General features: G+C 42.7%; 1 protein-coding gene across 1 annotated transcript; it reads left to right on the forward strand.

The window, feature by feature from the left end:
* The first annotated feature begins 482 nt into the window (after positions 1-482).
* On the forward strand, positions 483-15,472 carry alp3 (alkaline phosphatase 3). Its single transcript, XM_071546326.1, has 11 exons — positions 483-552; positions 1,572-1,688; positions 2,106-2,221; positions 3,300-3,474; positions 5,459-5,631; positions 5,807-5,947; positions 7,403-7,472; positions 8,743-8,877; positions 10,366-10,557; positions 13,181-13,297; positions 15,102-15,472. Exons 1-11 carry the CDS (start codon positions 483-485, stop codon positions 15,470-15,472), a joined length of 1,677 nt encoding a protein of 558 aa, XP_071402427.1.
* The last annotated feature ends 2,821 nt before the right edge of the window (positions 15,473-18,293 follow it).

Consider the following 18,293-nt stretch of genomic DNA (forward strand, 5'->3'; position numbering starts at 1 on the left):
TCCCCTGCTCTATTATCTCATTGATAGTCCGTTTATGATCAGTACACACACACACACACGTCCGCTTTTTCCCAGATGCCTGGTGCACTTGCTGCCATTCCCTTGATCTCCAGCACATCCTGTTCATAAATAATGCCATAAATAAAAGCTTGACACTATCTGTATCTATTAAACTGTAAAAAGCCATCAATAAATAATTCCCCACATTAAAACCATTTGTCAAATACATTGGATTAAACCTGGCTCCATGCTATCTCATGCAGGGAAATGTCATCAGCCTTATGCACACTTCAACCCCAACTCCGATCACTACACTTTCAGTCTGTGATCATGCAGGCAGAGGTCATGGATTTCCCAGAGGCCTATGGGTCATTATGCGTTTATGACATGCTGTTAAAGATGATTGGCAGGTGAGCGGCTGCAAGTGTCCCTTATTTCCTTAGGTTCCTTGGGTTAGAATAGCAGTTCTCTATAGCCTGAACATGGAGTCGGCAAGAGTGGCGACCGTGTCTCTCTTTCTGCTGGTGGCGTTTGGCTCCTGCGCCGCCAAAGGTAAGGAAATAAGAAGACCTCACTCTCCCTCTTTCAAGTCCAGCTCATCCTAAATTCTGCTACTATGGTTTTTGCCTTGGAGAGCTCCTGGTGCTCCTTGGGTTTTTTTCCATGACAAAATCACAGAGGCCTAAAAATTGTTGGGCTTGATGTATGATCCTTCCCTTTTTTTTTTGGCTATTTTTCAAAGTTCTGTGTTAAAACTTAATCAGCAGCCACTCAACGCTCGCCCTGTCCTCTTTCTCCCCTCTCTCCTTTTTGATGCTTCCACCTTTCCTTTTATCCCTCACAATCAAATTGCACTCCTCTTCTTCTCTACTCTCCTTACCCGCTTGTTTTGTAAGGGGCAAAGTTTCTAAATCAGCATTCTGAAGTACTGCGGAGTTGTGCAAGTGGATTTTTATCAGTATTCAGCTTGTATTAGTGGACTGCTGTACCGAACTACCTGTTACCCGCGCGCGGGAGACGCACCGCGGCAGATAAAAGAGCGTGTTAGCGAGGTGTGACAGCTGTTGCTGCACACAAACACGCAAACACACACATCCACGTCCCCAGAGCCTGAACAAAGAGCAGTCGATGGGGTTTTTAATCCCATTCCCACTGATCTCCGCAGGATGCACACACACACACAACAGCTCTCTGAATCTCTGTATCTGTCATATAGTTGTTTGAGGTTTGTTCAAAGTGTAGTGTTAGTGCTGTACAGTATGCATCCTTTGTCCTCAAGTTGCTTGTGTTGGTTATTTGTTCAACAACTGTCATGCTGTAAAACTTAAAGGTGCACTAAGTTAGATTTTTCCTGCTGCACTGCATAAAATGACCATAAAATATCTGCAGGGGATTAATAGGGTTGTTACCCAGGATAAGAAATAATCAACTCTACAATATGTAATCAATCAAACTCCATGATATCAGAGGTGGACGATACTGACTGCCTGATATGAGCATGTGTGTATCTTGGTCCCATTACCTGTCAATGGAGCAACAGACCCAGCGCTGATCTGTCTCTATTCCAATAGTCGAGGAGGAGAACCCGGAGTTCTGGAGGTCGCAGGCCCAGAAGACCTTGCAGGCGGCGCTGGACAGGAAGCTCAACACCAATGTGGCCAAGAACATCCTGTTTTTCCTGGGAGACGGTGGGTTACAAAACACTAGAAAGCCTCGGTTGGCTGAATGGGTAATGGCACAGAGTCAGGAATTGGTGTCTGACCCACTTTTTTGTTTATTATTTCGGCGCTCCTCTCCCCTGTTTCCTGTCTCAATTTGCACCATGCAGCTGGGACACTCAGTACTAAAAAACACACTTATTTTTGTAGAGAAACAGGATTGCTCTTATTGGCTGAATACTGCAAACCTACAAGGAATATGACTTTGTGTTTTTTAGCAGGAACACACTACATACAGACTGGCACACACTAGAAAACCAGAGAAACCAGAAAAACAGAAAGATAAACCTACACCCCAGTTATAACAGAGGACATTGTGTGTGTGTGTGTGTGTGTGTGTGTGTGTGTGTGTGTGTGTGTGTGTGTGTGTGTGTGTGTGTGTGTCAGGTATGGGGATCACTACCTACACGGCGGCTCGTATCCTCAAGGGACAGCTGCAGAACCAGACGGGAGAGGAGACGGTCATGACCATGGACACCTTCCCCCATGTGGGCTTAGCTAAGGTACACACACACACACACACACACACACACAAATGGATGAATGGACAGATGTCTGCATGCATGCACATACGCAATTGAACAAACGTACAAACAAATATGCATAAACGCCCAATAATCTCCTGCATACAATCCATCCATTATCATAAACCTAGACACCCAGAGACTATTAATGTGCCAACCACCAGCCACCCAAGGGTGCCGTCACCTTTTCGAAGAGAGGTTTGTAATATTGAGGTGATCAGCCCCACGGCCATGCATCCACTGTGAGAGAGGTGTCACTCCATGCATATTTATGTACTTTTTACCTTGATGTATATATGATACCAATATAGAGATGCAGTATGTGGTAATGGGATCACTAATATATTATTTTCTTCATCAAGTTGTGCCCTTGTGTGTGAATGTATACATATGGATATGGGATATATGGATATGTGGGACCTTTGGTGTGTGTATGCATTTACATACCATAGTACAAAGTATACATACGCTGTAAATTCCTATATTTGTTTCTTTTGATATTCTCATATTTTTCTCATCTGTTATATATTGCATATATCTTGATGTTTTTAGAATCTTATATTTATTTCATACTGCACGCATTTCATAGTTTCATAGTTTGTATATTACACATACATATATATATTATAAAAATTATTAGAATTATTGCTACTACACGTTGTTTCTGTATCAGTAGTTATACTGCTGTTATTTTACACACCCTGGATACATGCTGTTATTCATATAAAATAATAATAATAATAATAATAATAATAATAATAATACCTACATTTTATTTGCAAGGCAGTTTACCAGTGCTTTACATAGGTAAAACACATTACATAAGAATATGAGATTGCATAGAAATCAGAAATTAGTTAGGCCTATTAAATCATTCAATAATAAAAAAGGACAAAGAATTAAGAATAAAAAAAAATTGTTACAGTGTATAAAAATGGGTTTTATGAAAGATTTAGCCAGGGATCATTACAGTTTCATCATATTTTGTCCTCTCTTCTTCAAGCTCATCTTTGTGTGTGTGTGTGTGTGTGTGTGTGTGTGCGCGCGCGCTGTCTAGACCTACAGTGTAGACTTCCAGATCCCAGACAGTGCAGCCACAGCCACAGCCTACCTGTGCGGAGTGAAAACCAACCTGAACACCGTCGGAGTCAATGCAGCGGCCCGCAACGGCGTCTGCAAGACCCAGAAGGGCAACGAGGTCACGTCCATCCTCAAATGGGCCAAAGACGCCGGTGAGTCTACTACAGGACAATATTATAATAACAACAATAGACATTATTTGTATAGCAGCTTTTTAAAGCAGTTTACAAAGTGCTTTGACAAGGGAATAAAAGAACAAGAAGGCACTACATTATTATTATTATTATATTTAACCTTTATTCATCCTGGGAAAGTCGACTGAGCTCCGTGCTCTTGTCCAGCAACACCCTGATTCATATTCATACAGTGACACACAGTCCCACCTGGGAGCTGCCCAGTACAACCAGCAGTCTTCTGAGCTGCTCAGATGGAGGATTTAGTGCCTTGCTCAAGGGCACTTGGACAGTAATTGGATTTGAACTGGCAACCTCCCAGTCACAAGCCCACTTCTACTACAAATCCACTTAAAAGGATGCACTAACTCAACATTTGTTACACTAATGTTACTGGAAATGTAGGCCTAGGCTATATGCTAATGCAGATAGACTCACGCGAGCAAACGTAGCGGCTGACAGTACAGAGGGAAAATAATGGCGGCCTGTTTTCAAACGGTGCTGCGACTAAATGGGATTTCGTGACAGAGTATTTGTATTGAAGAGGCTACTTGCCGTGTCACACTTTAGCCGTGGCTTCTGACAAAAGAAAATCCGCCGTGTCTCCTTCTACAACCTCAGCGAAAGCCCAATTTTACAGCCGAGCGGTCTGCTGTGAGCCGCGGTGCCCCGTCAGAGCGGTAGGTATTAACCGGCCACCGGGGAGTCCGGGGCAGCGCTCGCCCCCGGCCACCGGTTGGACTGAAGGATAATCTCCTGCTGAGAGAAGCACCTTGACTCTTATCATGTTCCCCTGTTATCAACGGCCATAAATATCTCATGACACACGCAGCATGCCGCGACCCTGACCCCCGCACCTCGCTGGAGACTGACACTCACTTTGTTCGGGTGTGTGTGCGCGTGCGCGCGTGTGTGTGTGTAGTACCAGAAAATGGCTCTTTAGGCGTGTACCATAACAGAACACTGTTTGGTGCCATAAAAAAAACATTTTAAAAAGGTTTCTTTATAGCACTGCTTAAATGTTTCTATATAGACCCTTTATGCTCCTGTAAAGACCCATTTAAAGGTGTAATAAGTGAGATTTTTACTGCCCCATTACATAAAATGACCATAATATATCTGCAGCGGTTGATGAGGTTGTTGATCAGTACCAACGATTACTTTGCCCATGTGCTGAGACATCTGGCATTCAAAACTCACTGTCACTCACTGGCTTGTACTGTGTACAGTACCAGTATGGGTGGGTATGTTCCTGTACTGTACTGGAATTTCAAGACTCCACCTACTGGTTTATTAACTGCTCAACAAGGTGCTACATGTGAGCGACCGGCATCTCAAGCCAACAAAGCAAATGACAAAGCAGTATTATTATTCCAGTATTAAGCATGGTGATATATTTTCCTCTTCACTAGATATTTCTGTTGAATCTCTGCTCTAATGAGCTAGCTTAGACCTCTCTGTTGTGAACATTTTCGGACAGAAGGTGAAGCAAGTCGATGTTGTTGCAATTCCTACTGGTCACCAGTAGAGGTCGATACAGGTCATAGATTAGCTAGGTCACTAACCCTAGCCCTGCCCTAGCCCCTTTAAGAATGCATGACATGCTCCATAGCAACAGTATTCAAAGAATTCTTCAAGAACCACACTGGCTTCTTTATTCTGGCTTGTTTTATCTTCATTTTAACAAATCAGAGGTTAAGTGGGTCATTATGTTTCTATATTAAACCATTGTCCTAACCAAAGAAACCTTGAAAAACTTTCCTTTTTTGTGTGTACATGCCTGTTTGTGCATCTGCCTGTGTGTGTGTGTGTGTGTGTAAGAGTGAGTTCATAAAAGGCCTTGTGTATTGCAGCTGTATACGAGACGCTTTAAGAAGCACTAACAGTGATGAACTTCCGCTCTGGACAAATATAAATGTACATGCTGTCATTTCACTGAACACAATCACCCTTTCTCTCCTAGGAAAGTCTGTGGGCATCGTGACGACCACGCGGGTGCAGCACGCCACCCCGGCCGCCAGCTACGCCCACAGCGCCAGCAGGAAGTGGTACAGCGACGCCGACATGTCCGACGCTGCCAAAGCGGCCGGCTGCACCGACATCGCCTCTCAGCTGCTTAACAACACAGACATAGACGTAAGGCTTTCAGAGGTCCCAGTTTATGCCTGGTAAAAGTTGTGTATTGATAATGTAATAGTAGAACACGATATTAGTGGCCAGCAGCTGGGCTAAAATGTGATTTTTCAGTGTTTTCAAATTGGATTCTGTGTTTTAGGAGGTAGATGGTAAGTGTGTGTGTGTGTGTTTCCAGGTGATCATTGGCGGTGGTAGAAAGTACATGACCCCTAAGGGCACCAAGGACCCAGAATACCCCTGGGATTTCTCCATCAGGGGCAAAAGACAAGATGGACGTAACCTAATCGACGAGTGGCAGAGTATGAAGACAGGGAAGGTACAGCTTCATTTTTCAGCGTCCTTATATACAGCTGCAGCTGCAGGGAGTAGTGGCAAACTTAGTGAAAACTTTTGGGAATCGGGGGGCAGTCAGGTGTGAAATCGGAAAGGCAAGCCTGAGAGCGAGCGTATGTTAATGTGTTATTGAGTAAAGGAAAAAAGAGATGATCGTTCTGTCTCTCTCGCCCAGTTTCTGTCGATGGAAAGCTACAGATTTTACCTTTCTTGCTAGGAAGTATACAGGCTCCCTTCGACACATCTTAATGGGGTTTTAGAGTGTAGGCTGGAGCACAGTGTGGAGTAGCTGTGTCACTTATGGATGGCATTCCAGTTGCTGAGGTCTCAAAGAAAAAATAAACCATCATCCCTCCATCACTATATATAGAAGTACAGAGGATGCCCTATTCAAAAGATTTTTTTCTGTCCAATTCCTACACTGACTTCCACAGCAGAATTAGAGAAGAGAAAGTCTACTGATCTGAACTTTTAGGTGGAGATGTATTTTGAACAAATTTCGTAGCAAAAGAAAAGCTGCAAAAAGTCAAAGGGAGGTGACTTATTTATAGCCAGTATAAATATATTGTGAACAAACCAGTCATGTCTGTATCTAGTCAGCCTGACATCGGAAAGCACTCTATCCATCTGTATTCATCCAAGAAAGAGACAGTTAAACTAAGTGAGATGAAGCTCTACAGACAACAACAGAGTGAAGTAACACTCAAGAATGGCACACTTATGCACATGCAAACACTTAATTTAAGGTGCTGCATGTAGCATTTTAACATCAATAAATCATTACTGCATTAATTTTGAGACATTAGTATAGTTAATGTAAACAAACAAGACTATTGCTGAGAAGACTGGCAGCCTCTAGCGACCTCTACACTGCGTTTTACAATGTGTGTCACTGGGTCAAATTTGGCGGGAAATCTGCTGGATTGCTTTAGGGCACAAGAAGTTGCTTTATGGCACAAAACAGGAAGAGGGCGCTGTTCTTCCTGTGTAAACCAAGTTAAGCTTTCAGAGTTTCTGGCAGATGGTGGAAGAAGGGTGATGGTGAAAGGTTGATGGAAAAATTACTTCCAACATGTTTGTCGTCTTCAGTAAAAACAAAGACAAAACTTTGACCAAAGAAGCAAAGAATACGAAGAGGGCAGTGTCAGGAAGCAATGGGGTTTCTGGGAAATTTAGTCTTCATTTTGAGAAACAGTGGTCTCATTTGTTTACAGTATTTATACCAAGATATCACAATTAATCTGACAATAAGATATTGATGTTTAAAAGGGCCACACATGAATTAATCAATAACTACAAGTAGGTGAGTAAACTTTGCGCAGTTTGAGGACACTGTACAACAGAAAGTGACTCATGCAGCAAAGAAAATCTCATAACACACACAAAGACATTTACTCTTCCCTCTCTGTGTGTGTGTGTTTGTGTGTGTGTGCCACAGGTAGCCCGCTACGTGTGGAACAGAACAGATTTTGACGCGGTCGACCCTGACACCACGGACTACCTCATGGGTGAGTAATTTTTCGTCCGTTCCCTTTGCATTCTCTTGCTTTTCTTTTCAGCAGAGGTTTGTAAATGAAGGCCAAACATTCCTGTCGATCCCTTGAAGTCCACAACAACAATAAGCCAAGTAGTGTCCTTGGTTCACTCACTCGCTCACTCGATTCATTTCATCCCACTACTCATCTCTCACCTCCTGCAAACCACCTGACCTAGATAATGTTTTCATAGTATAGCAGAGTTATGTCATAGTTATGGTTTGTAGGCAACAGTGTTTGTTGACATCACCCAAACTTGATGAAATTCACATTCAAAATGACAAAATATCTAAATATCTTTTAGAAATCCATTAAATCCATTTTAGGCTAAATATCTAATAATGATAATAAAGAGTATGAGAGTATTACTACTGTATAGTACATCCAATACCGCTCTTTGTTAGGGTCCAGATACTAATGCAATCTGAAACTTTTACAAATAGCACACACCTCAGTACTAGAATAAAATAGATATAGCTTTTACTGCAGTCTGCATGGAGTGACAGTCTCTCACAGTCTGAGAGAAAGAACAGTCTCGAAGAAATAGAAAACACTCCTCACATAGTCAGATGTGTTATCAACCATACAGTTATTTGCTGGAACGCAAGTGGACGTCGGCTGTGTTCACAGCCTTGGAGACAATTGGGAGAGAGTTCAGTGAGGGGGAAAGGAAAACGGATAGAAAAGTATGGAAAATACCGGGTTAGTGTAGTCAGCACAGGCACAGCTTATATATTTATTATTTAGCTAGTGTATATACTGTATGCATGAAGTATTCTCTAAGTTATCATGGACTGATCTTCATGTCCGAACCTTAAAGCTGCACTAGGCAACTTTGCACTTTGGCAGCCCCAAGTGGCAGTAAGAGATAATTCAGGATTTTTTAAAGTTTGAAGGACTTCATTAGCCAGAAATCATGTAGCATGTTGTAGTAAATGTCTTCTTAGTGTGTGGTGGGGTGGAGGTGGTGAAGAGGTTCAACCATCTGTGGTGAGTCCAGCTTTGAGCAATCGATTATTGCTTCAGTTCTGATTTGTCACTTTCTGTGTGCCGAGAAGATTTTCCACCAGCGACTAAACCCAAAACAAAAATGTAGTTTGGGCAAAATCTACAGCACGCTCTTCTCTGTCGCGGCCCCAGTTTGTGATTTAGACTGATTAGCCGGGTGTATTTTTTACCTAAAAATCTTGCCTATAGTGCAGCTTCTTTATCTGCTGTGTCTCTCTCCTCCTCCTCTCCTCAGCTCTGTTTGAGCCGGGCGATCTGCGCTTCGAAGCGGAGAGAGACGCGCGCATGGACCCATCCATCGTCGAGACCACGGAAAAGGCCATCCGCATCCTCCGGAAAAACCCCAGGGGCTTCTTCCTGCTGGTGGAGGGTGAGGACAAAAGCTCCGTCCGACCCTGTCCGCCTTCCGCACGTTCCCCATCATCACCCAATCTGTCAATCAATCGGACAAAGTGGGGATAATGAAATCCCTAGGGTGGGGGGAAGAAGGGAGGGGCTCCGGCTAAAAATAGGCAGTAGATCGATTGATTAATTGATCCTATAATAATCATGTAGTGAGTAAGTTCAAGTGGCAGTTGAACACCTGTACAGTCATTGATTTGATTTGTTGAAATGTCAAGCTGCCAATATGTTTGTGCATTCGTACGATGGCGACATCGATACTGGAACTGGGTTAGTTTGAGGCAAGCCTCCGAAATACATGGAGTTAGAGAACAATGTGTACCTGCAGCACATCCGGTGACTTGACATTGATTCTGCATACAGCTCAATGGGTTTGCCGCAGTGTGGGCTAGTGGTGTGCGGTCGGCTGACGTGTTTCTGTTCCACACCGCCGGCTCCGCGGCCCCCTCATCCATCTCCCCTTTAATCTGAGGCAGCCGCCGGGGGACTCCGTGGTGCTGTTGAGTGTCTTCACAATGGCTTTAAAATAACAGCCCGATGTATAAATAGAAGCGGGCATATGGCGCGCCCAATCACCGCCAGCTCACCGGGACCGCAACTTATTAACCCGAGTCTACTTCACTTTGGAGCGGGGCTCACGGAGGGGGCAGAGGCATGAAGAAAGTCATACGAGTTAAAAACACACAGGTTTGCTTTTCCAGATTCTGTGGACTCTTTTTGTATTTTTGCATCAGCTTGATTTCCCAGCAAATGGGGTCATTCTAAATATCTGGCTTTGGTTCACTACTGGAGAAAGTGGGGTACAAGACATACATTTATATAAAAAACTGCTCATCTCTAACAATGAGAAGAGAAATGCATTGTATTAGGCTACATGTATCTTTCAGGCTGCACATTTGAAGCTATACCCTTGTACTTCACATCTCTGCTTGATTTCAAATCCGGTAATTCTGGTACCAGATCCCAGGACTGATCAGATTTAAATACTCTAAAAAAAAAAAACCTCTGATATTGGCAAGTCCGGATTCTGGTATTATGCAATTTCTAAACACTCTGAAATTAGAAGTTTTTTTCCCCCTAAATGATTTTAAAGCAATGATATCTCACATTTTCTGTGACGTTGGTGAATGCTTTGTAGAATGTGCAGTATGTTGCTGTTTGACTGCTGGAATGTGTGACTGAATTGTATTGTGCATTTTCTTTTTGTTCTCTGGTCTCTCTTGAAGAAGACATCGCGATCTCAATGAGACTACCTGGCTGAATAAGGATAAAAGAAGTTGAGCATTCACGGTTTCGTTTCCTTGACAACACAAAGAGCGTTTCTTTTCTCATTTCCTGGGAAAGCATCGATGTAGAATCAGTTCTTGTTGTCCTGTCTGTCACTCAAACTAACAAGCAGCACCAGGAACCAGTGCCTAACCAGTGTTCGTCCTTGTCCCCCCCCTCTCTGGGTCAGGTGGGCGTATCGACCAGGCTCACCACTCCGGCCGGGCGTCCATGGCGCTGCACGAGGCGGTGACCCTCGACAACGCCATAGCCAAGGGCCTCGAACTCACCAACGAGGAAGAAACTCTCACCATCGTCATGGCCGACCACTCCCACCCTTTTAGCATCCAAGGATACCCCTTTAGAGGGAACAGCATTCTGGGTAATTAAAAAATATCTTCCTCTATTTCTCTGTTCTGCCTCTAATTCTGCCCCTAATACCTAAGTATGTTCACTCAGTGAACATGGCTGTCAGCAAGGTGTGGCACCTGCCATAGTGTTGGGGAGTTTCACTACTTGTAATTAAAGTAGTAGTTTAACTACTTTTTGCAGTAGCTTAATGGTAGTTCAACTATATTCGAGTTTGGATTGTTTGAGGTTCTTTGTTGTTGTTTTTTTTGTTGTTTTTTTTTGTCATTTTGAAGTGTAGTAAAGTACTGCAACTCCTAACTATTTTTGGCTAAAAAGGAACAGGGAATTGCATTTTTTCATCCTAAGATTGGCTGATTGAGTTTCTCACAGGCAGCTGTCAGAAACTAAAAACAGTGAATTCCTTCCTCCTTCCTTTCTTTCTTCAATTGATTATTTTTGCTAACATCCTAATCAGTGGCATTTTTTGCAGTCATGTGATAAGTAACTTTAGTTAACAAAACTAGATTTGTCTTGAGCATAACTCTACTGCAGTTCTGCCACTGTGAAGTAACTGGTAGCTTGTAAAACTTTCAAAGTAGCTTCCCCAACAACAGCCATACCTCAGCCTAAGTCAGTCCACATTTGATTTTTTTTTTTTTCATTATAATGTAGAGCTAAAATCAAGCAAAAGTTGCTAGATCAAAAATCACACCAGGGAGCATCCAGCACCAATATTCCAAGCTGATAGTTTAGTGGCCTATTAACTAAATAATAATATCTTGTCATTCATCGGCCATTGCTCTACTTTGTCCCCAGAAATCCAGTTGATATGAGCAGGTTTTGGAATTCTTTATGGCAAAACACATCAGATGCAGGGACTTTGCTATAGCACAGGGTTTAGTGAATTTGCAAGTCCTGACAGTGATGCATTTTTTTAAAATATTGCATTGATTTGCTACCAAGCTACCAAATCTACCCACTCCTGTCCTGTTCCACACATGACAGGAGAACCCCCCCCCCCCCCGTCTCCCATTCCTCCTTTCCTCCCTCCCTCCATCCATCCATCCCCCCCTCCAGGTGCGTTTATACCCCATGACAGTAGAGCAGACACCAGAGGTGGCATTTTGTGTTTGTCGGTGTGTGTGTGTGTGTGTGTGTGTGTGATGCCTCTCGGTGCTGTGCGAGCTTCCTCTCAGCTCCAGTCTGCCAGTGCCACCGGCGGCTTGACATTTCCCCTGCCTTCTCTCCCCTGCAATTACAGCCTGGGTAAACACATACAGCCAGCAGCCCTTCTCTCCCTCGCCTTTCTATTTCAATCCCTCTGCTCTCCCCTTGTCTCTCTGCTTTCTACCTGTCTGTGACCATCCTCCCCTCTCTCTCTCTTTCTCTCTCTCGCTCTCTCCCTTGCTCTCTCTCTCCTCTAAGTTTGCCTGCCCTGCATTGCTCTCTAAATCTTCCTCGCCTCTTAATCTCCCTTTTGATTTTCTCTTTATGGACTTCACTTGCTGCCTCCCTCCCTCTATCCCTCCTCCCCGCTCTCTCACTTTCTCCATCCGTCTTTCCTCTTCTACCTGGAGGCTGGAGACCTGAGATGAACTTAACGCATGGAGGGAAAGAAGGTGTCGTCTAGGTTTAGGCCGATGTGTCAGTGTCACCTTTGATATATTGACCACAACTAGTCTACAAAACCTGCAATGACATTTTATTTTGTAAAAGAAAATTAAAGAACTTCATTATTATGGATTTCAATGAGTTTTAGTGTCCCATGATGGTCTGAATGCTGTTTCAGAGGCTTTTCCACCCTGACAAGAATAACATTCTGGGGAAAACACTGAATACTTGTATTTTTTGGGAATTTGTTTGGCATGAAATTTAAAGATTCAATCCAAAAATATATCAGTATCGACCTACAAAAGGCCCACATTAATCGAACCCTTGTGTTATCTCATGCCAGCACCACCTCTCCACTCTCTCTCTTTTCCCTCCATCCTGTCCTATCCTTATTTTACCCTCCTCTTCTTCCTCCTCCTCCTCCTCTACCTCCTCCTCCTCCTCCCAGCGGTGCAGCAGTGATTAATGCGCTGGTGAAACTCTGAGCTCTTCATCAGCAGGGAGACTCACTAGGCTAATGGCTCATCTGGAGAGAAAAACTGAGACACTCAACAAGCTGTAGACCTCCTGCAGCACCCTGGGGACCTGGAGACCCCTCTGTGTGTGTGTGTGTGTGTGCGTGCGTGTGACAAAGAGAGAGAGATTAAGAGAGAGAGAGAGAAAACATGTATATACCGTATGTGTGTATGAGTGAGTGTGTACGTTTGGAGAGACAGAAAGTGTGTAATGTGTGTGTGTGGACGAGAGCGAGTAAGAGAGAGAGAGAAAGCATGGCTACGTGCTTGTGAGTGATATATGTGTAAGTTTGGTGAAAGTGTGTATGAGTGTGTTAGTGTGTATTGAAAGAGAGAAAGTGTATGTGTGTGTGTGTGTGTGTGTGTGTGTGTTTGGAGATAAAGATGGTGTGTGTATTAACTCGAGATGTTATATAGAGAATGCACCTGTTCCCAAGAGTCTGTGTTTTTCAGATCAAAGTAGAGAAGGTGGAATTAAAAAAAGAGAAGTTAAACATAGTGTATGGTTGTATTGCTGTGTGCTTCCAGGTAAATCTCCACTGTGGGCCACAGACATGATGCCTTACACCACGCTGATATACGGCAACGGACCTGGATACAAAATCACCAGCGGCAAGCGTCCTGACATCCGCAATGTCGACACAAGTAAGACACAGTTATTACTTGCTTTTTTGGAGTTTTTTAGAGATTGTCCCATTGGTCAACTTACCGTTAAGTGAGGAGAACACAGACAGCTAAATCTTACATTAAGTTGAGTGATAGTAGGCTCTATGCTAACACTTTAGCACTATGTTGAGTGATAGTAGGCTACATGCTAACGCTTAAGCATACACTATGTTGAGTGATGGTAGGCTATCACTCATAACAACTTGTAGCAGCTCTAAAGCTAAATGGTAAGTAATCTTAAATGATATAAGCCTGGCACTTTTGTGTAGGAGATTGGTAACATTTGCATGAAATATGATACAGAAAGAGCATAATGTTTTGAACTAGCAGGGACTACTTTCCCTGTTTCCATAGCAAGTGAAGATGGTGGGTGATAGACTGTGTACAGCTAAAATCACTGCGCATTGGATGAATATGTGGTTGCCCACCTGAAATTGTCCCAAAAATAAACCTGGCTATATCAGCTATATTGAATTAATGAAATTTCATTTTTAAAATGTATGAATCTACTGGCCATATAGTAACAACTTTATACTTATGAAGATAATGTTAGTGGAGTACTATCACTTAAAGCAATATTCCAATTAGTTTTAACATGGGAGTTACTTGGCACTTGACCACCATGAAAACCAGAATATAAACTAATCATCAAGATTGGATGCAGCTGGATGAGTTTGTAGCGTTCGGATTTTTACTTCCAATTCATTTGAGGCCACAAAAACACATTTAACACGTTGTGAACAGATTTAACAACAGATCCTGCTACTGTGATTTTCAACTGACATTTGGTCATATTTCAAATAGGATTTTTATTGATAGATGAGAACATAGCAGAGGGATACATGCCTCCACCATGTTCTCATTCAAATTAACTGGAAGTAAAAATCTGAAGCTACAAACTCGTCCGGCTGCATCCAATCTTGGTGATTAGTTTATATTCTGGTTTTCCTGGCGGTCAAGTGTTAGGCTTAGTGTTAACTTCCATGTTAAAACTAAGAATATTGCTTTAACATAGTGTTTGCTAAAGTGTTAGCATGGAGCACTGGAGCCAGTGATCTACTGCAGAGACATGGATGATTTTGGTGTCTTTCTCATCACATAATGGGGAAGCTAATCAACGGGACAACCTACCAAAAAGTTAGTGTATTCTTTAAATCTTCAAAGTCAAAAGCTTTCGGAAGTCAGTCATTTTTAAAACTTCGTTATTTTCTTTATCTTGAGTGCGTTTGAAGTGAGAAATATTGGAAACACATAAGAAGAAGGAGAAAACTATTTAAAAACTACTGGAATGACCTTTTAATTTTTTCTGTGTTTAGATTCCTGCCCTATAATATAACCTTTCCTGGTATTATTTTGTGGTGTCTCTTTTTCTCATTTATTTCCAAATTTATTTTCAAATCTGTTTTATTTGGCATTACTGACCAAGAAAAAAAACCTATGTTGCCAAAGCAATATAGTATCAAATAATCTAATATTACAGACATGAGCAGCTAGTAGTAATTAAACAAACATCAATAGAAATGAATGCTAGCATGTTGAAATTGTCAGCTGCATATGATCACATAACCCCACAATTGTTTCGATTTTGTTTGTATTGCTTTTATTCTGTTTTATGTATATTCTATCTTTTTGTTTTCATCCCTGCTTGGGCCTGTTACATTCCCTGCTGCAACGACCCACATTCCCCACATGGATCAATAACGTTTCTTATCACCAATAATTAGAAAACATTCAGTCACAATTGAGTTCAAGTCAATTAAACTGTTCTCTGTCTCTGTGTCAGAAAATAAAGACTACGTGCATCAGTCTGCGGCGCCCATGGAGTCGGACACCCACGGCGGGGAGGACGTGCCGGTGCTCGCCCGGGGGCCCATGGCTCACCTCTTCCAGGGCGTCCATGAGCAGAACTACATCGCCCACGCCATGGCCTACGCCGCCTGCCTGGGCACGGACCTCAGGCACTGCCAGGGGCCGCAGCAGACTAGTGGTAGCCCACCAGTGGTTCATACTAGCCCACCAGTGGTTCATACTAGCCCACCAGTGGTCACCAGCAACGATAAGAACCGGGCTCCGGCGTTCAGTGCCGGGGGAGCGCTTGCTTCGCTATCCGGAGCCCTCCTGAGCGCACTGCTGGCACTGGCGATGATGATGTGATGCTCTACGGATCCCTTTGCCCTCATTGATCCCTATTGACCACTCTTCAGGGAGGTCAGAGGTCAGGGTCGTACAGAAGCACGCTTGGAGCTGGTAGGGATTCAGTGACTTGCTCATGGACACCTCAGCAGGGGGTTGTTTGCTGATACAGGGACTTGACCCTGGGTTATCCTGTCTCTAAGATCTAGGCCATCTTGCTGACGCAGAGAGAATGAAATTTATTTGAAGTTCCACACCAAGATCAAGAGTTTTTTCTTCAGTTTTCAAAAAGTGAAGAAGAGTCAGTGTGCAATTTTGGCTGCAAATTGTCTTGATGAAGGGAAATGCAACAATACTGAATGATAATAACACTGTAGATACCTCTATTCTTATTTGTTTGGTATTGAAGTGAATGTAAATTCCTTTTGACTAGAGGAGAATAGAGGAGAATAGAGGAGATTTGTCATCTTGTACTGTAAATGTAAACTGATTTATGTGCATACATTTCACAAACATACTTTGTGTAGGTAAATTTGTGTATTGACAACTTGTGTATTGACATATATGGAAAACACATACATAAAAATCTTGTAACTTTTAACCATATAGATACAATATATGGAGGAAATGGACACTTTCATATATGTTCTACATGAATTTACATGTATTAAAGTAGATGGTACAAAAATACATTTGACATGGAATATATTCAAATGTATCTTATCCCAGGATATTTCATCCAAGAATATATTTTGAAATATGGGCTTATCCCAGGAGACTTTATTCATTAGTATATTTACTGCTATTTTAATATACATTTTCTCATCCCAAGGTAGATACATACACTTATTTCCTTAGACTTTGAAATAACTTGCCAGGATATACTATTTATAATTATCGAACTCTGTGGTGTACATGGCCTTATATGCCCATATGCTATCAATAAAAACTACAATTTTGCCAACCTGTGACGCCAGAGCAGAGAGGAAAGTGAGTGGAAAAATGACTCTTCGGTCCTTTGATCTGCTCTTCCAATATCCGCAACGCTAATTGAGGTTCGGGGGTGGCAGGGTTTGATGACATTACTACAGCAGGCCATTAATAATGCAAAATATTTAAAGATCACCTATTTTTGTCTTAGGGTGACGGATTGTGGTAATTATTTTGGACATCTGTTGGGGTTTTTAGTTTATTAAGCCTGATTGCGACCCTCCTTGTACTCATTTAGACTGGCCGGAGGCCGTCATTTCTGGTTTAGATGATGGGCCTGCCCTCATGCAATACACACATACAGTCAGGACTCATTTGTGGGCTTCAACATATGGTGTAGTAGCCTATATGGACTGTCTGTGACACACTGCATCTGCCTGCTTTGGAAACTACTCTTGAGTGCCAATTTGGTATGGACACCTGCCATAGTTTAGCCCGAGCGGGTCTAAATTTAATCTTGTAGTTTCTATCATTATAAAAGAGAGTAAAGATCAAGCAAAAATTACAGGCATTCATTTGGAAGTTATATCTAAAAAAGTCACATCAGGAAGCATCAGAACCAATGTTTCCTTTGAGCTGACAGTTTGGTGACATACTTCTAATAATTTATCACACTGATTAAATAATATCTTGTCAGTCTGTCTGCAAGTTTTGGTGGCAAATTATATCAAATTGGACTTTTTCCATACATATTCATGGTTTTATAACATCAGGATATAGGGATCGAAGTGTCAGGTTCCCCTGGTCGACGCTGGCTTTGTCTCAGTACAGTAATGCAGTACAGTAATCCACAGCCCTAACGCTCTGATCACTGCATCTCCACATCTCTCTCTCCCCTCTCCCCCGTGCTCTGCAGTCACATAACTGTACTGCGCAACAGGCTCTCCGCACTCCCAGCAGCTCCCACGGCTGCCGTTACCCCAGCCGTCCTTTCGGTGGCGCTAGAGCACCGGAGAGACAAGCCGGCGGCACGGACGGGGCTGATGTGCAGGCTATATAAGCTCTGGTTTGCCGCAACTTTGATATGTTACGAAATACGGGCTGGGTACGCACTGCAGGGGTACGGAACATACAGAGGAAGTCGGCTTTCCTGCTTTAACCTGCAATGGTGAACATCAGAAGATCCTAGCATGGACAAAAATAACTTGGCCTGTATGACTAAGGTCTTTCCTCCCACATGTTGCGTTTATGATGAATATCGACGCATAGTATTTGCACAAATCTAGGTCCGGCCAGTCTATTTCCAGACAGTTATCATGTCAGATGTGGTCGCTCTCAGTGAGAAATTAGTCTGAATAGAGTTAGTGATTTTTTTTTTTTTACAGTTGACCCCTATTGTTCTCCCGGTCGCAGGGGATGATGCACCTACTGTACTGCTGTTGTTTTATTCATCTAGATGCGTAATCCAGCCAATAGGCTACGCACGTATGCTTCGCTCTCCTGTTCCTCTCTTTCCACATCTCTCTTTAATGCGCGCATTATACAACACACACACACACACACTGACACTGCCATGTATCCTGCTCTTCTGAATGCAAGAAACAAGCGCATCAGTTCACCAAACACCAACCTGCAGTGTATCGTGAGCTTGGAATTAAGATTCTTTCTGACTTTTTTCTTTCTCTTTCTCTCTTTCTCTCTTTAAAAAAAAAAAAATCAAAACTGAGTTGTCCATATATTCACCATCTTTCACTGTTACTTTATGCTTGTGTGGTGTGCTATCTCCTTTTTAAAGTATCTTTTGGGGTTGAATATTTAAAAAGATAGAAAGTAGGCTACACGACAGTTTTGCCAACTGGCTTGTCAAATCTTTGACGCTTAATATCTCAGCACTGCACTCTGGAGAATCTTT

This window comes from Centroberyx affinis, unplaced genomic scaffold (assembly GCF_046629955.1).
Source record: "Centroberyx affinis isolate AG114_WGS23_722 - 3 ecotype Tasmania unplaced genomic scaffold, CSIRO-AGI_Caff_v1 ptg005216l_1, whole genome shotgun sequence".
Lineage (NCBI taxonomy): Eukaryota > Metazoa > Chordata > Actinopteri > Beryciformes > Berycidae > Centroberyx > Centroberyx affinis.